The sequence below is a fragment of the Ahaetulla prasina genome, chromosome 2, assembly GCF_028640845.1.
Source record: "Ahaetulla prasina isolate Xishuangbanna chromosome 2, ASM2864084v1, whole genome shotgun sequence".
Taxonomy (NCBI): domain Eukaryota; kingdom Metazoa; phylum Chordata; class Lepidosauria; order Squamata; family Colubridae; genus Ahaetulla; species Ahaetulla prasina.
In genome coordinates, this window is record NC_080540.1 from 240,059,469 (window position 1) to 240,077,307 (window position 17,839).

The 17,839-nt window shown below is 36.9% G+C and overlaps 1 protein-coding gene across 1 annotated transcript in view; it reads right to left on the minus strand.

Moving 5' to 3' along the window:
- Positions 1–17,839, minus strand: part of CNTNAP4 (contactin associated protein family member 4) — a 307,943-nt gene that overhangs the window by 75,698 nt on the left and 214,406 nt on the right. The window contains exons 4-9 of the mRNA XM_058172405.1: positions 15,083–15,230; positions 12,449–12,652; positions 12,142–12,326; positions 10,227–10,370; positions 4,935–5,196; positions 1,069–1,218 (exon numbers count right to left, since the gene is read on the minus strand). Coding sequence (XP_058028388.1) covers positions 1,069–1,218; positions 4,935–5,196; positions 10,227–10,370; positions 12,142–12,326; positions 12,449–12,652; positions 15,083–15,230 — 1,093 coding nt within the window. The remainder of the gene's footprint in view (positions 1–1,068; positions 1,219–4,934; positions 5,197–10,226; positions 10,371–12,141; positions 12,327–12,448; positions 12,653–15,082; positions 15,231–17,839) is intronic.

The window sequence follows — 17,839 nt, forward strand, 5'->3', positions numbered from 1 at the left end:
AATGTTCTTTTAAATTATATAGTTGGCATTCATGTGACATATGCATGCATATTTTTTGGCACAAAATGGCTTTGCCATTAGTTAAACTTGTATAGAACTGAAACCATCGATTTAATATGATATTACAGTGCTATAGTTTTGTGTTGCTATACTATATACAATTGCTCAAATGTTCAAAATTACCCAGTGAGCAAATTTAGGTTTCAGCTATGCCTGTAAAGATTATTGTAAAGATTACTGTAAAGTATACATTCTGTGTATGTTTGAGGACTATGTCAAGTTAGGTCAAAAGGCACATGTAGAGTTATGAAAGAAGTTTAAGTTCTTTCTCTCTTAAATCCCTCTTCGTTCCCCCAATAAACACCCAAAAGGAGAAAAAGAAAAATAATAAAACAATTGAGAACAAATGAATCTTGAGAGCACGTGTTAACACACATACACACACACACTGAATAAAATCATTATATAGATATATCTTTTATCAATGAAAATGGGGCTTAATTTCAGATATACCCAAACATTTGTTGTTTAAACAGGAAAAAATTCCTTGTTCAACTCTCCTGAAGTTTTAAATTCTGTTTCAAGAATGTCAAAAGTCCTTTTAGACATTACCATTGTTGTACATGTATATTTGTGGTATACAATTTTGCCAATATTGTAATTTTTAGGGGAATAGTACAGTAGTGTTATGTGCATTCAGCCTGATGGCTTTGATAGTTTTTCAAAGTTGGCTCATATTCAGTGAAAGACAGTGAGCAAGATTTAATATTAATTTTACAGCACTATATTAAGATTTTGCTTTATATGTTAAAATCAGATGAATCTTCTTCACAAAAAAACCTATGAAGAATCTGTATATCTCATCAAAGTCAACTATGAAAATACAGTAATTTTCTTAATTTGGTGCTAAGTCCGGAAGTTGTTAATGATATGAAGCGGAGATGTTCAACTGAAATCTACCATAAATATTACTATTAATATTGTGCTCCCGTATGAAACCAAGTTTCATTCATGGTTTTTCAAAATTCAGATTTCTATACTTTAACAAGAAAATAAAATGTATCTCACCTCCAAAATAATAGGTGTCTCCTGAAAATATATGCATAGGTACTAACATATGAGATGTTGACATTGCTTCATTATCTACCATTAAGGTTACACGATTCTTTTTAGTTGACAAATATATAGAATGCCACTGCCCATTATGTAATCCAGCACCTATAAGGAAAAAATGTCAAGAAACGTTGAAATCAAGAGAACTTAATTAATATCTGATAAGCACTTCATAATCTTTAGCACTTCTGAAAAAATGAAAATGACACTTTAATTCCAGCTTCTGTGAATCACCGTATATTTGCTTTTTTTCTTTCTTTACTGACTTACTGCCCTTATAATAGGGATATAATTTATACAATATAATCAAGGGATAGACTATAGTATTTAAATGCAAGCTTCCCAATTATCACAAGTAGATATTTCTAATACTTTGGTATAATTTGTAATGTCTTTTACCATGACCTCCAGTCAAATGCCTATTCAGGTTTGTATGTGTAATAAAATTAGAATTGTATTGAGCCCAAAATTTATGTTGTTAAGCAAGACATTTGTTAAGTGAGTTCTGCCCCTTTTTATAAACTCTCTTGCCAAAGACCTGCAGTGGCCCACAAAATGAGGGAAAACATCAGTTTTAACTCTTTGTTCAAACATCTTTCTAAACTAACCATTTTTAATAACCAAAGCTAATTAGTTATTGTCCTGCAAGTAAAACAATCCAGTGAGTTTTACCTAAAAATGGGTGTTTGTCTGAGTGTATTTATGTATTTATGTGTATATTCACACACATATATAAAGCCATGGAGTGCTTCAGGTTCCATGAAGAAACAAAAGTTGTTAAGTGAATCACTGCAGGTATTAAATTAGTAACACCGTTGTTAAGTGAATCCGGCTTCCCCATTGACTTTGCTCATCAGAAGGTCGAAAAAGGTGATCATATGACAATCTAACCATCATAAATTGAGTCAGTTGCCAAGCATCTAAATTTTGATGATGTGACTGTGGGAATGTTGCAATAGTCGTATGAAAAAGGGTCATAAGTCACCTTTCTCAGTTCCGTTGTAACTTTGAACAGTCACTAAATGAACTGTTTTAAGTTGAGGATTACCTGTACCAAGCTTTGATGGAGTGATTTGATAGTGACTCATTTGAAACATGTCTCGAAGCCGGCTCACAAAGTGATGCAACAGTCTGGATAATACCAACCCTACTAGTAACCCGTATCCTAATTTCTTATTTCAAAACTTTCATCTTTCTCGACAGCTGCTGAACAACTAGCAAAAGAAATTGCATTGGGGGCATTATATAAAGACCATTCTGCAATAGGAAGACTTGGTTTATTGTCAGTTAATCATTCATAAATTAATATGTGCCATTGTTATCTGTTTTATGTGGGAAACAAAAATTTTTTTTTATATATCTCTGGTAATGAAGTCTCAGAGCTGTGCTCAAAGTAATATGCTCCAATTTAATTATCACATATTGTCTGTGTAGAAAGCCAGGTCATAAGTCTGCCTGTAGGGGAAGAAACCTGTCCAACCATTCATAATTTAATTAGTCAATCTCTACTTGCAGACTTGATTTGCTCCAATGGCTACAATAAACACTTCAAACTTACTAGCAAAAGGAAAAAAAAAGTTCACAGTGTGCTGTTGTTAGATAACTTTCTGCTGAGGAAGCAAGGACCTTTAAAAAAAAGACACATGATATTTTATAGCTGCATAAGCAAATGAAAACTTTCATTTATAACTCCTCGGGAATTTTGTCTTAGTCGCATTGTACAGTGAGATAAATTCTATTCCAATGTAGTTTTTGACTTTTCGTTGTGCGAAGTGTCAGGTTGTGGACAAATATTTTACAGAGAGTTTGATTTGTGCCTGCCGTTTAGTAGTCTGTCAGAAACGCATGTCAGGAAGTCAGATAGACATTGCAAGGCATGGCAGAAACCACTTAAAACAGGCAGTGAACTATGATTGTGTCATTAACATGCATGTAATTGGGCTGTGATTTAAACTGCTTTAGGGGAAGCCAGATATATCACAGTAAATGGCACGTCAGTGACACTCTTGCTGTAGAATTAACATTTTCTGATGGTGAGCCTAGGAAAGCCACAAATTGACACACTTTCTGCATTATTTAATCTGAGTTGGGGAGTGTTAGCGGACATTGCAATTGGTTGTGCTGCTACTAAACCCAATGTCAGAACTTCATTTCCAGGATGGATGCTTTGTATAAATCACCACGATACTGAATTGCTCCTGGCAATCATTCAATTATCCCAGCTGTTATATTTCAATTACCTTACCACTCACTCAAAGGGAAAGATGCAAATAAATGCTGCAAGGGCCTGTTAAACTCCTGTTTTATCAACTCTTCTATAAACCAGATATGTGATAAAGACCACAGCATTAAATTTAAAAGAAGTATTAGAATAATGCTTAGGCCCTTTGCTTTAGGGTTTAAATATCTGGCTCTAAATATATGGCTTGTGAATAATAGGGCTACGGAAATGACCCAGTAAATCCAAGCAAATGCTAAAATAGTTTCAGGGGTGTGTGTGTGTGTGTTTTAATGTATATGTTGCAATGTATTGGTCATCCAGATTTTTAAAGGCCAGATCTGGTAGCTCTCAGGCGATTAACCTTGCTGATATTTCATATACAAGACTGGGCTTTTATATATTACATAAGGTATTTTTATTTTTCCCATACTTCTGGTTGTTCATTATTGGGAACACAACATTGGATTGCAAAGTCACCTAAATCATTAAAGGCAATAAGAGAACATTGTTGAACTTAAGTCCTACTTGTAAGTTTCCCATAAATAACTGATCATTGTGAAAGCAGAATGCTGGACTAGATGAGTGTGACTGTTCCTGTGTTATAGTCTAATGACCTCACAAATGGATATCTATTAAGCAAGTTCAAGGAATTTTTCTGTCCAGTACCAGGTGTAAATTAATCTGATTTTTTTGGATTGAAATGACCTTCAACAGCCATGAAAGTTAACAATGATGCGACTTGTACCATTTTATCTGGAAAGCACAGCATCAGGTCCAGAACTCATTTTTCTAGAGAACCAGACAGGCACTTTGTAATAAATATTCTGTATTGGGCAGTAAACTTTCCATGTACTCAGTATATCATATATTCCTTTATTGAAATTATTTCAGTGTCAGCTTTGGAAGCCATATTAAGCCGGAAGCTTCCATGTTGCCACCTTCTCATGTGTAGGAAAGTAGGAGAGGGGGATTTAGTAGAGGGGTTGTCTTTAGACATAATAGCATTCCTCCTGTCGGTCAAGGTCAGGCCAATCCTGCATCTGGAGAAGGAGTGGTCAGAGTGCTGTCTCGAGATGGGACGGTTGGCATTGGAGCATGTGATCCACTAAGGAGTGAGGGGATGGTTTGGGGTTTTTTGTTTTACTGAGGGAAAACCCAGACCTCTCAGATTCAGATTTTCCCAGATGTGCCAGGTTACCTATGCTAGTAAATAGAACTTTGAAAAATGCTTGGTTCTGAGTTTTTACTTGGAGTTGGGTTTTTTCTGGAATGCTGACATTCAGCTGAACAACATATGAAGTTGAGCTCTGTAGGAGGCTGTAACCCTGTAACAAATATTTCCCATGTTAAGCAACTTTGGTGTTCTTCAAACTTTCCAATTTCAGATGTTTAAGGTCAAAGTGTCAGGATTCTCATCTACTACCATGCCAACTGGGGAATTATGATATTTGAATTCCCATTTACATTGGAGAAAACTGGTATAAATAAAGCATGTTTTTTTTAACGTAAAAGATAAACACACAAAATGTTGCCATCAGAATTCTGGTGCTTAGTCCAAGCATTTATTTTTGAAATTGCTTTCTTCTGCTTTTTGCTTCACCTGCAGTGATGTCACTCTGCGCCTTTCCAGGTTTGTAGAAGCTCAGCTTAACTTTCCCATCACTTAGATACATAAGGAGGCCCCCTGAAGTCTGATATAGTTTATTTGATAGCAACAGTCCTTCATTGTTCCAGGTGCGGAAATGAAAACTGACTGAAATTTCATCTAGTCCTGCTGTTCCAGGCAATGCTAAATAGCTGTTGGGGTTCAAAAAGGTGACAGGAATAATTGGAGGCTCAGAACAGGAAAAAGATATATTGCCCTGGAAACAAAGGAAACAAGATAAACATTAGGCCGATGCAGAAATGGAGAAGATTAGCCAAGATTAGTTTGTCTGTTACTATGGTCAGAAATTACGGATAGCTGTTGTATATTGTTCAGCTGCTTCAGGAAAAGATAGTGATGAAAAGTAGCATTTTAAATAGATAATGTCATCCATTTTAGAGCTATCAGTCTGTAGCGGGGTGAAATGCACTTCCCTTCGCTACTGGATCACAAATGTGAGTGTGTGCATGCATGAGCGTAGCGTATGTGCAAAGCCTTCTGCGCATGTGCTGAGGGTCAAAAATAGGATGTGATGATATCTGGCGGGTGGGCAGAGCTTTCTGCCACTGGGCCTACCGGATAGCATGAGCTGGATAGTTCTGGCTGAATTTCACCACTGGTCTGTACTGATAAAAATGCAGAACTAGAAGCATCTAGCCAAGGTTGCTAGTCAATACATGACTATTCATGTATTGATTAGTTTAAATAATGTGGAGAGCTCTCCATGTATACATTAGGTATGTGAAGAGTACAAGGTTGATAACCTATATTCTTTACAAAAACAGAGGACTGAACTTTTGAACTACACGTAGATACAGAGATTAATGTAGCTATATGTTTAGGTATCATTTTCCCAGTATACATTTCTAAGTTTGTCCTTTTCTCATTAAACATACTTCCATACACACACACACACCCCACTAAGCAATTTTATCACCCTTTCCATGTATATATGAGAAGCTGTACTTCTTTTAATCTAATATGTACATTTGTGTATATATCATATGCTGCAAATTGCATCACAGTCTCAGGAAAAGTGCTGGTTTTGGCATATAACTGTTCTAGTTTGCAGAAAAGTTCAGGATTTCTTACTCACAAGACCATCTGCTAAAAATTAAGCAATGTTTCATTAAGGAGCAGCTTTCTGTGATCTCACCCCCCACCCTCATCTTTACAAATGTGAAGGAGATTCTAACACAGGAAGAAGCAATTTCCCTGGAGCCATGGATTACCAAAAAAAAGCAAATGGCGAAAGCGAAGAAGGAGAGGTAAATGGGCAGGAATGCTAATCAAGCTAAAAAATAATAGAAATAAAATTTCTCTGCCTTCAATTTTCCTAACCAATGTACATTCACTTGCTAATAAGATGAATGAAATATTCCTCTTAAACAGATACAATTCTGATTTTTACAATTCAGCAGTCCTATGCTTCTCTGAAACCTGAATCAATTGAAGATAGCAGCCTGCATATCCCAGGGTTTCAGATTGAATGATCAGACAGAATTACAGAAACATCTGCTAAAAAGAAGGGAGGAGGCTTATGCTTATATATCAACAACAGCTGGTCACAGGATATAACTTTAATATACAAATTCTGTGACAAAAACCTAGAGACATTAATTATCAACTGCAAACCATACTATTCGCCTCATGAATTTTCCTCATTTCTTCTTATTGCTGTTTATGTCCCACCACCAGCCTATGTAAACAAGGCATTACAAACTCTAGCTGACAAAATTATGGAGGCTGAAGCCAAATACCCTGGTTCACTGGCCATTATTTTGGGAGATCTAAACAAGGCAAACTTAAGGAAAGAGCTACCAAAATACTTTCAGCATGTCAATGGTCCCATTAGAGGCAAGAATATTTTAGACCATTGCTACACAACACTAAAAGATGCTTATCGGTCTTTACCACGAGCAGCTGTAGGACACTCTGATCATTGCATGATTCACCTTGTACCTGCTTACAGGCAAAGACTTAAAACCACAAAACCAACAATTAAATTAATGAAGATGTGAACCGAGGAGGCAAAATTAAAGCTACGGGCTTGCTTTGACTGCACTGATTGGAATATTTTTGAAGATACCTCTGCAGACCTGGATGAACTCATAGATACTGTAACATCATATGTCACTTCTGTGAAGACTATGTGTACCGACAAGGAACTTGCAAATATACAGTAACAACAAACCTTGGTTCATAGCTAAACGTAAGCAGCTATGTCGTTCCAAAGAGGAAGCCTACAGAAAAGGTGATAAAATGCTGTACAATCAGGCCAGAAATGTATTAACAAGGGAGATCAGAGTAGCAAAAAGAAGCTACTCTGAAAAGCTAAAGAATCAGTTATCAACAAATGAACCAGCAAACGTGGAAAACTCTCAAAATATCACCGGAAAATCAACAACTGGCAGATGACCTGAATGTGTTTTACTCAGGTTTGAAACTACAGCCACCTATCTCCACAACCCCCATCTCAGACACACCAACAGCCAAGCCTTCTACAACTGACCCCATCCCATTGGGTTCACAACCCCTAGTGATCACAGAAAAGGAAGTGCAAGACCTATTTCCCTGACAAAAGCCAGGAAAAGCTCCAGGCCCAGACAAGAAAACTCCTTCTTGCTTAAAAGTCTGTGCTGACCAATTGGCCCCCATCTTCACTCATATCTTCAATAAACCACTAGAGATGTGCTATGTTACTTCTTGCTTCAAACACTCTACTATCATCCCAGTGCCGAAGAAGCCCACTATCAAGGAATTGAATGACTACAGACCAGTTGCTTTAACATCTGTAGTTATGAAAACCTTTGATAGGCTAGTACTGTTCCACTTGAAAACCATCACGATCCGCTGTTAGACCCCTTGCAATTTTTATACTGAGCAAATAGATCAACTGATGATGCTGTTAATATCACTCTGCACTACATCCTACAACATCTTGAATCTCCAAAGACTTACACAATGGTCCTCTTTGTAGACTTTAGTTCAGCATTCAATACCATCATTTCAGACACTCTTCTAACTAAACTAAACCAGCTACAGATATCTGAACAGACTTGTAAGTGGATCACAAGCTTCCTAACAAACAGGAAGCAGCACATGAAGCTAAGCAGAACTACATCAGATACCTGTACAATTAGCACAGGGGTCCCCCAAGGCTATGTGCTTTCCCCACTTCTCTTCTCTCTGTATACCAATGACTGCATCTCTAACGACTCATCTGTTAAACTACTGAAGTTTGCAGATGACACAACAGTGATTGTTCTCATTTGAGACAATGATGAATCTGCATACAGATGGGAGATTGAATGACTAGCCTCGTGGTTCGACCGGAACAAACTGGAACTGAACACACTCAAAACCGTAGAAATGGCGGTAGCCTTTAGGAGAAACCCTTCCATTCTTCCACCTCTGACAATACTAGACAACACAGTACAACAGTAGAAACCTTCAAATTTCTAGGTTCTACCATATCGCAAGATCTAAAATGGACAGCTAACATCAAAAACCTCATCAAAAAAGGCCAACAAACAATGTTTTTTCTGCGCCAACCCAGAAAGCTCAACCTGCCCAAGGATGCTGATCCAATTCTGTCATCTGCACCTCTATAACTGTCTGATTTGGTTCTGCAACCAAACAAGACAGACACAGACACAGAGGATAATTATAACTACAGAAAAACAATTGCTACCAACCTGCCTTCCATTGAGGACTTGTATACTGCACGAATCGAAAAGAGGGCCGTGAAAATATTTACAGATCCCTCATATCCTGGACACAAATTGTTTCAACTCCTACCCTCAAAATGACGCTATAGAGCACTGCACATCAGAACAACTAGACACAAGAACAGTTTTTTTCCCCAAATACCATCACTTTGCTAAACAAATAATTCCCTCAACACTGTCAAACTATTTACTAAATCTGCACTACTATTAATCTTCTCATCATTCTCATCAGCCATCTCCTTCCACTTATGACTGTAACTTTGTTGCTTGTATCCTTACGTTTTATACTGATACTGATTGTTTCCTGATTGCTTAATTGTAGCCTATCATTAAGTGTTGTATCATTAAGTTAAATTTATTAAATTTGTACCCTATGACTATCATTAAGTGTTGTAAGTGTTGTACCTTGATGAAGGTATCTTTTCTTTTATGTATACTGAGAGCATATGCACCAAAGACAAATTCCTTGTGTGTCCAATAACATTTGGCCAATAAAAAATTCTATTCTGTTCTATTCTAAATATTCATAACTAGATTTTCCAATGGCATTTTTTTTCATTCCTTCTCTATTTGTTATTCTTTTTGGTAGTTTATTGACCATGCACATGAACACACCATTTTACCTACATGATGAAAATATATAACTGTCTAACACGGAAACAAGTATTATTCAATATTCTGACATTTATTACTTATTCCATATTCCCCTCTAAACATTTTGGGGCTATGTTTAGGCTCTTGGCCTTAGTCTGGTCCTGTGTTTACACAATTAACAATTGTAACTGCAGCTTTTACAACTATATTAAGTGATATTGTCAATTTAAGTCAGTTACAATGAACTGAAATTAATCAAGCCAAAATGTTAAGGTATACATCCTAAGATAACTTCACTTTTAAAAATTGGTGATTGAAATGCATTGCTTCTGATAGAAGAAAATATTTGTAGCTCAGTGTTGAAATTATGGGATCTTTGGTGTTTTGGGGGTTTTGTTTTCGTTTTTTGCATATGTTTTATTATCAAACTAGGTAACATCGTCAGTGCTGTATTATTTCCTTTGCCACACAAGTCTCTATAACCACAGAAAAAATAAACCAAGAACCAAGGGGCCTTCTGAACAATATGAGATGAATAGAGAATCTTAATTTAATCACATTAAAGGTATTCCTTTTTATTTCCCCATGCCACCTTATTCTGTTATTATATTATGTCAACAAGAAAGATTTTTCATGGGAACAGTTAAATGGAAGGAAGGAGGGAAGAGAAAACTATTTCCAATAGTGTACTTAAATTAACTTTTTAGAATTAAATACATACCAACTTTAGATTGCAATTTGAATATTACTATTACGTAAGACCAAAAAGGAAAAATAATGTATGTGTATGTGGAGAGAGGGGGGAGGGAGGGGGAGAAAGAGAGGGAGGGAATGGGAGGGGGGAGAGGGAGAGGGAGAGGGAGAAGGAGGGAGAGAGGGAGGGGAGAGAGAGAGAGAGAGAACACATATAAATATTTCTTACCATTATGTTGATCTGAGGTTTATATCTCTTGGCCAAATCAATAATGTTCACACCATTGTAATAAATATTTTCAAAACATCCATGAAAGTTTTTCCATGGTAATATCCCTGATTTTCCAGGCATTGGAATCCCTCCAAAGCTGAGCTTAGAAAGAGAATAAAAATCAATAACAGTATTAAATAATTTTCTGACAATCTGCTTGCAACTATGATGACAAAAACACTAATAGTAGAATAAAATCACCACTTTCCATTTTAGACAAATTAACCATCAATTTATTTTTTATTTATTTGAAAGCTCTTTTCAAATTGGCAAATGCATTAACAAAACTTGCAGGTTAAAATGCAGACCTTAAGTGTAATTTCATAGGTAATAAGATAATGAAAAATACTCTAAATAAACACGTAATTCTTGAAAAAGGGAAGATTTATTCAATAATAGTTTTAAGAGAATAAAATGTATTTCTCATTTCTAACTCAACAATGCCTACCTATAAATATCAATTCAGAACACACACAAACACACACACACTATAAACATATAGATACACTCAGCATACATGCATCTACATGTATATAGTGATGATCTAACTTTTATCAATGTTTTGTACTGTGCAAAAATTCTGATTTCATGTGGTCATTTTAACTGTCTATCTGAAATTGTACTGTGATGTTTCAGTCCAATGAAACTACCCATATGTGTATTGTTATTTCTATTTTTTTTTTACTAAAGTTATACATGACGTCTTGTTCTTCATGTTATAATTCATGCTCTGAACCAATGATGAAGAACTTGTAGTCTTCCAGATGTTGCCATACTGTTGCTGTAGTACTCTTGGCCGTGATACATAATGGCTGTTGGGAGTTATATTTCAGCAATATTTGAAGATTTATAGGTTTGCAACTCCTGCACTGTGCTGTATACACAGATGTTATAGTCATGAACGTTCCTGTGAAATGAGTGGTTTTATTCTACATAGAAAGCTGCTCAGTCTTTTGAATAATTCACATGAACTCTGCATACTTATCACTACCTCATGCTCAAGTACATTTGTTCTATTTCCCATATGATTCTCTAAACCATTACACAGAGATGAGAGATGATAAGATAAAGGATAAATGTCTTAGTGCAATGACAAAATGATCAATTACCTTCTTCAACTGGTCTAGAGAAGGACTGGGCAACTTTTTCTGTCGAACACTGGAGTAATATGTTTGTGACTACTTAGTAGGCTCGATTGAAGCAAATAGTAATGGTACTTTCTTTTTTACTCTCTGATAATTGTCTTCTTCTCTTTTAGGCTATTGCAGCAGGAAACAGCCAATATTTTTCTTACTAAAGGTTTGAACTGATTTCTTGCAATAAGGGTTTTGATATTAGGATGAGGATTTTAATAAATAGAGACCTAGATTCAAAGTTTATTTCTCTGGTCACAACAACTTAAAATAAGTTTTTTTTAAAAAAAAAAACACAGGAAAATATTTCTTGGCCATTCCTTCCTTAGCTTTTCTCATGCTTTCTATGCCTGCTTGAATGATTAACACTGCACATTTACTAGCAAATAATGAAGGGATATAAGAGCTGGCTGGTGGAAGTTGTGTTGCCACCAATTCCAAAAAGGAACGTAAATTCCTTCAAATTTACTCAGCAGGGAAGAAATTAGCATCCCCAACTGAACACCAATATAAAGCTGAATTCCCTGCTAATGTTGTACTTTTCTCATTGTCATGCTTTAAATCCTGCATAGCAATAATTTCTGAACCGTGTTTCATAACAAAATCAAATTTGGTTAATTCTACAGAAAGCAGAGAAGCAGAGAAGTCTCAACTATGCATCTCACAGTATCCTTGAATCGCATAATCTCATTTACAGCACAATGATAATAACTCTAATAAATGAAAGATAATTTTCACACCTCATAATCAAGGTCCAAATAATTGAATTCTCCCTTTGCATGAAAATGGTGAGTGTGTTTATCAACTGTAAAGTTCACTTGATTATTGAAATGTTCAATGAGGACTGAATGCCAATGCTGATCATCCAAAAGGCTACCCAGAGTGATATTAATCTGGGCATCAGCAGAATACATTTTAGCATCACCTTCAAGAGGAGAAAAACAAATTGTTAAGTCTGCTATAATAAACAACAGAGATGGCAAAGATATGAGAGTTCAGATTTCTTATGTTATTAAAAGAGGGACAATATGACTGTATATTTGGTACCTATATTGATGAGTAAGGAAAGCTTCCCATTAGCTAAAACCAGTGTGATGTGATCTCCATTTTGTCCTTCTCTGTGTAGCAGAATCCCATCCCTTTGGCTGGTTTTAAACTTCAGAGAAATTACATCTTTTAGGGCCGTTGTGGATTTGGGTTTAAATCTGTAAAGCAGGAAACTTCTTCCATCAAAATCTGCTACATCAGATCCTGGAAGTTAAAACAAAAAAACAAAACAGTTTTCTTATAAAACGGCCAAGGACATAAGAACATGATAATATATTGCTCACATGATACCTAAAACACGAATGTGAGAAATGTTGTTGTCATGAATAACATGCAGAAACAACAGAGATTTCAGAGGTTATAAAAGGAGGATTCGTATTGTATTCGTATTTTAAGTTACAAAAATATTACAAGATCATTTGACAAATTCTGAAATATAAGAGAGAAATAAAACATTTTCCATTTTCTATATGTGGGAAAACAAGCACAAGTTTCATATATAATAGGCATTCTTTTCCCAAAGTTACACACGTTTCGCCATTGATAATACACTTTTGTCTCTTTATATGTTAGCAGTGGCATCTGTAGCTAACTGTGATGGTGCCAAAATAAATGAAACTTGAGTTGCAACATCACAGGGAAAACTGCCCTTTTAAAATCTTGCTAATGGTTTGAATATGTAAAGGGAGAAGCTTGTGTTGCAACACCACGAATCATGCTTTGCAATTTCCTCCCTTCTGCTTACGGCCGTGCATATGATTTTTTTTGTTGTTTACATTTATATCCCGCCCTTCTCCGAAGACTCAGGGCGGCTTAGTGTGTAAGGCAATAGTCTCATTCTATTTGTATATTTACAAAGTCAACTTATTGCCCCCCCCAACAATCTGGGTCCCCATTTTACCTACTTATGAGTCAACCTTGGACCTGGTGGGACTAGAACCTGCAGTAATTGCAGGCAGCTGTGTTTTAATAACAGGCTTCTTACAGCCTGAGCCACACCGCAGCAATGAATTTGCCATTTTCATGGATGCGCACTTTCAATATGATATTAGACACTAACGTAACCTAGTATTTATCATAATCTGTAAGTAAGGGTGATTTAATAAGTCACAAACAACATTCAAACAGCCTAAGTAAAGAAGACAAAAGAGGCAATAGTTCCTGAAAGCTACATTTGTGAAGTAAATGAAGATATATCAGGCTTCCCGTAGGTTATTTTTCAATTGACTGTCCTCTTCCAAATCAATGGAAAGCTCCTATTTCATATTATGTCACTTGACAAAACACTTGCAATATTAGGCTTTATTTTGGGCATCAGCTTTTGAAAATTCATCTTTGTGAGCCCCATTAAAGAATCCATTTGCTCTGCTGAAGGGGTATCTGCAGTGTTTTAAAAGATCCTGTTAATACCTTTGACTTCTTTTGAGTTCCCCCAATTGCTTTTTTTCAGTTTTCTATATCTTGTCCTGTAAAATTAATAAATCTGCTTGCAACGCTATATGACCTTTCTGTAAATAAACCTCACTGCAACTATCTGAGACTTTCTTTCCCTTTTGTTTTATTTTTAATCACTGCCTTTCCACTGGGAAAGATAAGTCTATTAAAAACCAGGGAACACAGTGAACACCATGCTAAACGTTCCGTCTATTTCCAATATGTTGTAATCTATCAACTACAACTATCACTTAACAAATCCATCAGATGTAATAGTTGCACTAATCCCTATGCTCTTTCTGGTTTTATTTTTACTATCCTTTAACATTGAACCTTAATGATGCACTTTAAGTGGTGCATCTGTATTTCTGAACATGGGGCTTATTGATTTTTTTTTCCTTTTCCAATCTCCAAAAAGTGGACAGATAAATAAATAATGTCCAATGACTCGTGAAAAACAAAGTACCGTATTTTTTGGAGTATAAGACACACCGGAGTATAAGGCGCATCTTAGTTTTTGGGGAGAAAAATAAGAAAAAAGCTGACTGTCAGGTGGATCGGAATACCCCCAATCACTGGTTCCCAGAGGTGAATTTTAGCAACAGGTTCCTTGGTTGTGAGCTCTGTGCCTTGCTTTTTTTTTCTGCCTCTGAAACTTCTGAAACTCTGTTTCAAAAAACCCTTTTTTTCTGCCTCTGAAAGCCTCTGAAACAGCTTCAGAAAAAAAAAGCCTCTAAAGCTTCTTTTCTGAAGCTTTATTTTTGATGCTTTTTTTAGCCTCTGGAACCTCAGTTTGAGAAGCTGGGCAGGGCTACATTCAGAGTATAAGACGCACCCAGATTTTCACCCTCTTTTATGGGGGAAAAAGGTGCGTCTTATACTCCAGAAAATATGCTATTTGCCATCGTAGTTTGCTTAAAGCAGTCCCCATAAAGGAAAAAAAAACTTTCTACAAATGGAATTCAGAATTATGTAGATAAATTCCCACGTTACATGATATTGATCTCAGTATGCAAAAAATCAAGATTAAAAAAAAGGGCAATAAAGTGTTAACATGCAATATTGATATCCCCCCCCCACCAAAAGCCTTTACTATAGTTGTAATAAGCAAAGCCTAATTAAGTGGTATTTCATTTGCAGTTTTGAAATATATGGTGGATTTGTGTCATTTTTCTCATTAAAGGAAAAGACATCACTTACTATAAGCGCATCCATAGACTTCAATCCGCATCCCAATTCTGCCATTCTGGTTCCAATCTAAAGGGACAAATCGCAGAAACCTTGCTTTGATGGAATGTTCAAGCTTGTAATATACTACACTGTCAGCATTGGTGTTTCCTGAAAAAGCCTGTGAATAACAACATGAAAATGAGCTTTTGCTCTTCATTCTTGCAATATGTTACACAGAGCACATATAATTTTAGATTTAAACTTGATTGGCAGGAAGATACAAGTCAGTGTTGGATTTCAGCTCCTGTAATTCCTAATAAGCAGGACCATGCAATCATATACAGTTAGTATGCAATTAGAACCTCAGACTTCAGCAAGTTTGCATTCTTTTCATATGATTTGATGAGAAATAAAAAATAATAATGTTTTGTTCCACATGCCATCTCAATTTAGAGAACTATGGACTTACACCAGCCAGTGTTCAAGAAACTGGGACCAGAGAGCACAATTTGTTTCTGGATAAAACTGATTTAAAGATTCCACTGTTTCTTTTTTTAGATATAATGATAATTGTAATTTGTTCTTCTCAACAAAGAAGCCTATGAATGAAATAAAGTGCATATAAGCCTGGAAGCCACAGCTTACATAACTAAAACAGATTTTGACAAAGTTTTATTCTATGTTCACCGCACTATTTTTTTTAAAAAAATATTAATCTTAATAAATATCAAATTACTATCTTTCTATTTCTCCGTAAATTATTTATTTTTCTTTAAGAGTCATGAGCGCATCATGTCACTTCTGAACATGAGTTCAACCTAAGGCTGCAATGCCAAACTATATGAATAGGGTATCATGAAGTTTGGATTCCATCTTATTATATTGTAGATTTTAATACATTATATTGTTTTGATAAAATGATATTTGCAGAGTATTTGTTAACATTATTGGCATTTTTATGTTTTATATAATTTAAGAGTATTAGAAGTAAAAAAGAAATATTCGATCAGTATTGATTCTTGATGACTGCCACCTTGCAGTTTTCTTTGCAAGATTTCATGGGTGTGGTTTGCTATTGCCTCCTTCTGAGATCTGAGAGAGAGTGGCTGGCTGAAGGTCACCCACAGGTTGTGTGCCTAATGAGGTACTAGAATTAACAGTATCCCAGTTTCTAGCTGGTGCCTTAACCACCAGACTAAACTGGCTCTTCATCAGTTTAATGATTGCAATTTGGGATATCAACTTTGCAAACAGTTTGACTTTTTCCTACTAAATTGTCACATTAGAAAAAAAAGAAACTGCTGCAGATTACATCAAAGTATCAAAGTTGTACAATGAAGTTTTCAGCCTTGAGCTACTTATTTAGTACTGAAGTGTCCATTGGATAATGAAAGGAAAAATATGTAAGATAATCAAAACCAGTTTAACAAAAATAAAATAATAAAGAAACAAGCTACTGGGTTTTCACTTCCCCCTTTTTGTACATCTGCTAATTTGTCAAATTATAGACATTAATGACATTGGCTCCCTTAGAAGCCAGACTGTAAGTGATTATCTTTGTCATGTTATATGCAATGGTGGGTTGCTACCGATTCACACTGGTTCACACGTACTGTTGGCCAAGGTTGCCTAACTGGTAGTGATGGCCAGCTGACCACACCCCGAACCAGTACCCCAGTCGCCACTCACTTGCCTCAGCTGCCATGTCCAGCGCCGCCATGTTCTTAACGCCGGCGCATCCCATTGCATTGCCAGTTTAATGGGATGAGCATGCATGAAGAACATGGTGGCGATGGCAGCAGCTTTTTCCATGGCTGCGAAGCTTGCTAGGTCAGGGGCCCTCTCCCTGCTGCCAGTGTCTCCCAAAGCCACTGGCATTTAGCTGCAGTGGAGATGGGGGGGCAGCCTGGCAAGCTTCATAGCCGTGAAGCTAGGAAGCTTGCAGGGCCGGGGGGCCTCCTCCCCACCTGCCAGTGGCTCCTGAATCAACCACTGTTGCAGCTGCAGTGGAGACAATGGGGGGGATTGCTGGGCAGGTGGCTTTGTCCTCCCCTCCATCACTGCTGAGGCCACCGCTGTGTCTCCTGCTGCTTCCGCTGCTGCCCCTCTCAGCCCTAGTGCAGTGGCTGCATCTCCCTAAAGGGCTGTCCGCTGTCAGCCTTTCCTTCAGAGGCACGTAGAAGATCTACCTTGCTGAAGCTGGTAGTAGGGGAGGGACACTCACTGTGCTCAACTGAAAAGCTGAGGGGACATTGCAAGGCTCACTCGCCTTTTGGCCTGGCGCACTCGGCCTTGGGCGATGCACCACTTTCTTCCTTCTCCTGCCACTTCTGCTGCTCTGGAGTTCACGGGATCACTTTGTCCCAGACCAGGTGTGTGTGTGTGTGTGTGTGTGTGTGAGAGAGAGAGAGAGAGAGAGAGAGAAAGAGAGAGAGAGAGAGAGAGAGAAAGAAAAAAAGAAAGGAAGGAAGGAAGGAAGGGAGGGAGGGAGGGAGGGAGGGAGGGAGGGAGGGAGATAAAGAGATGAGAACGAGAAAGGAAGAAAAAGAAAAAGAAATAAATAAAAAGGGAGGGAGGGAGGGAGAGGGAGAGAGAGAGAACTCTGTGCTGTTATTTTTAATTGTTCCATTATTTATCATGTGTTAATATTTTACACTGTCCCTACACCTAGAGTGATTTTACTGCCTTTCTTTTGCCTGGGGCTACCACATATTTTTTAGGGATTTACATGCATTCAATGTCTATAGTCCAGAGTATAAATTTGTTATTTTGTACATCAGGTTGCAT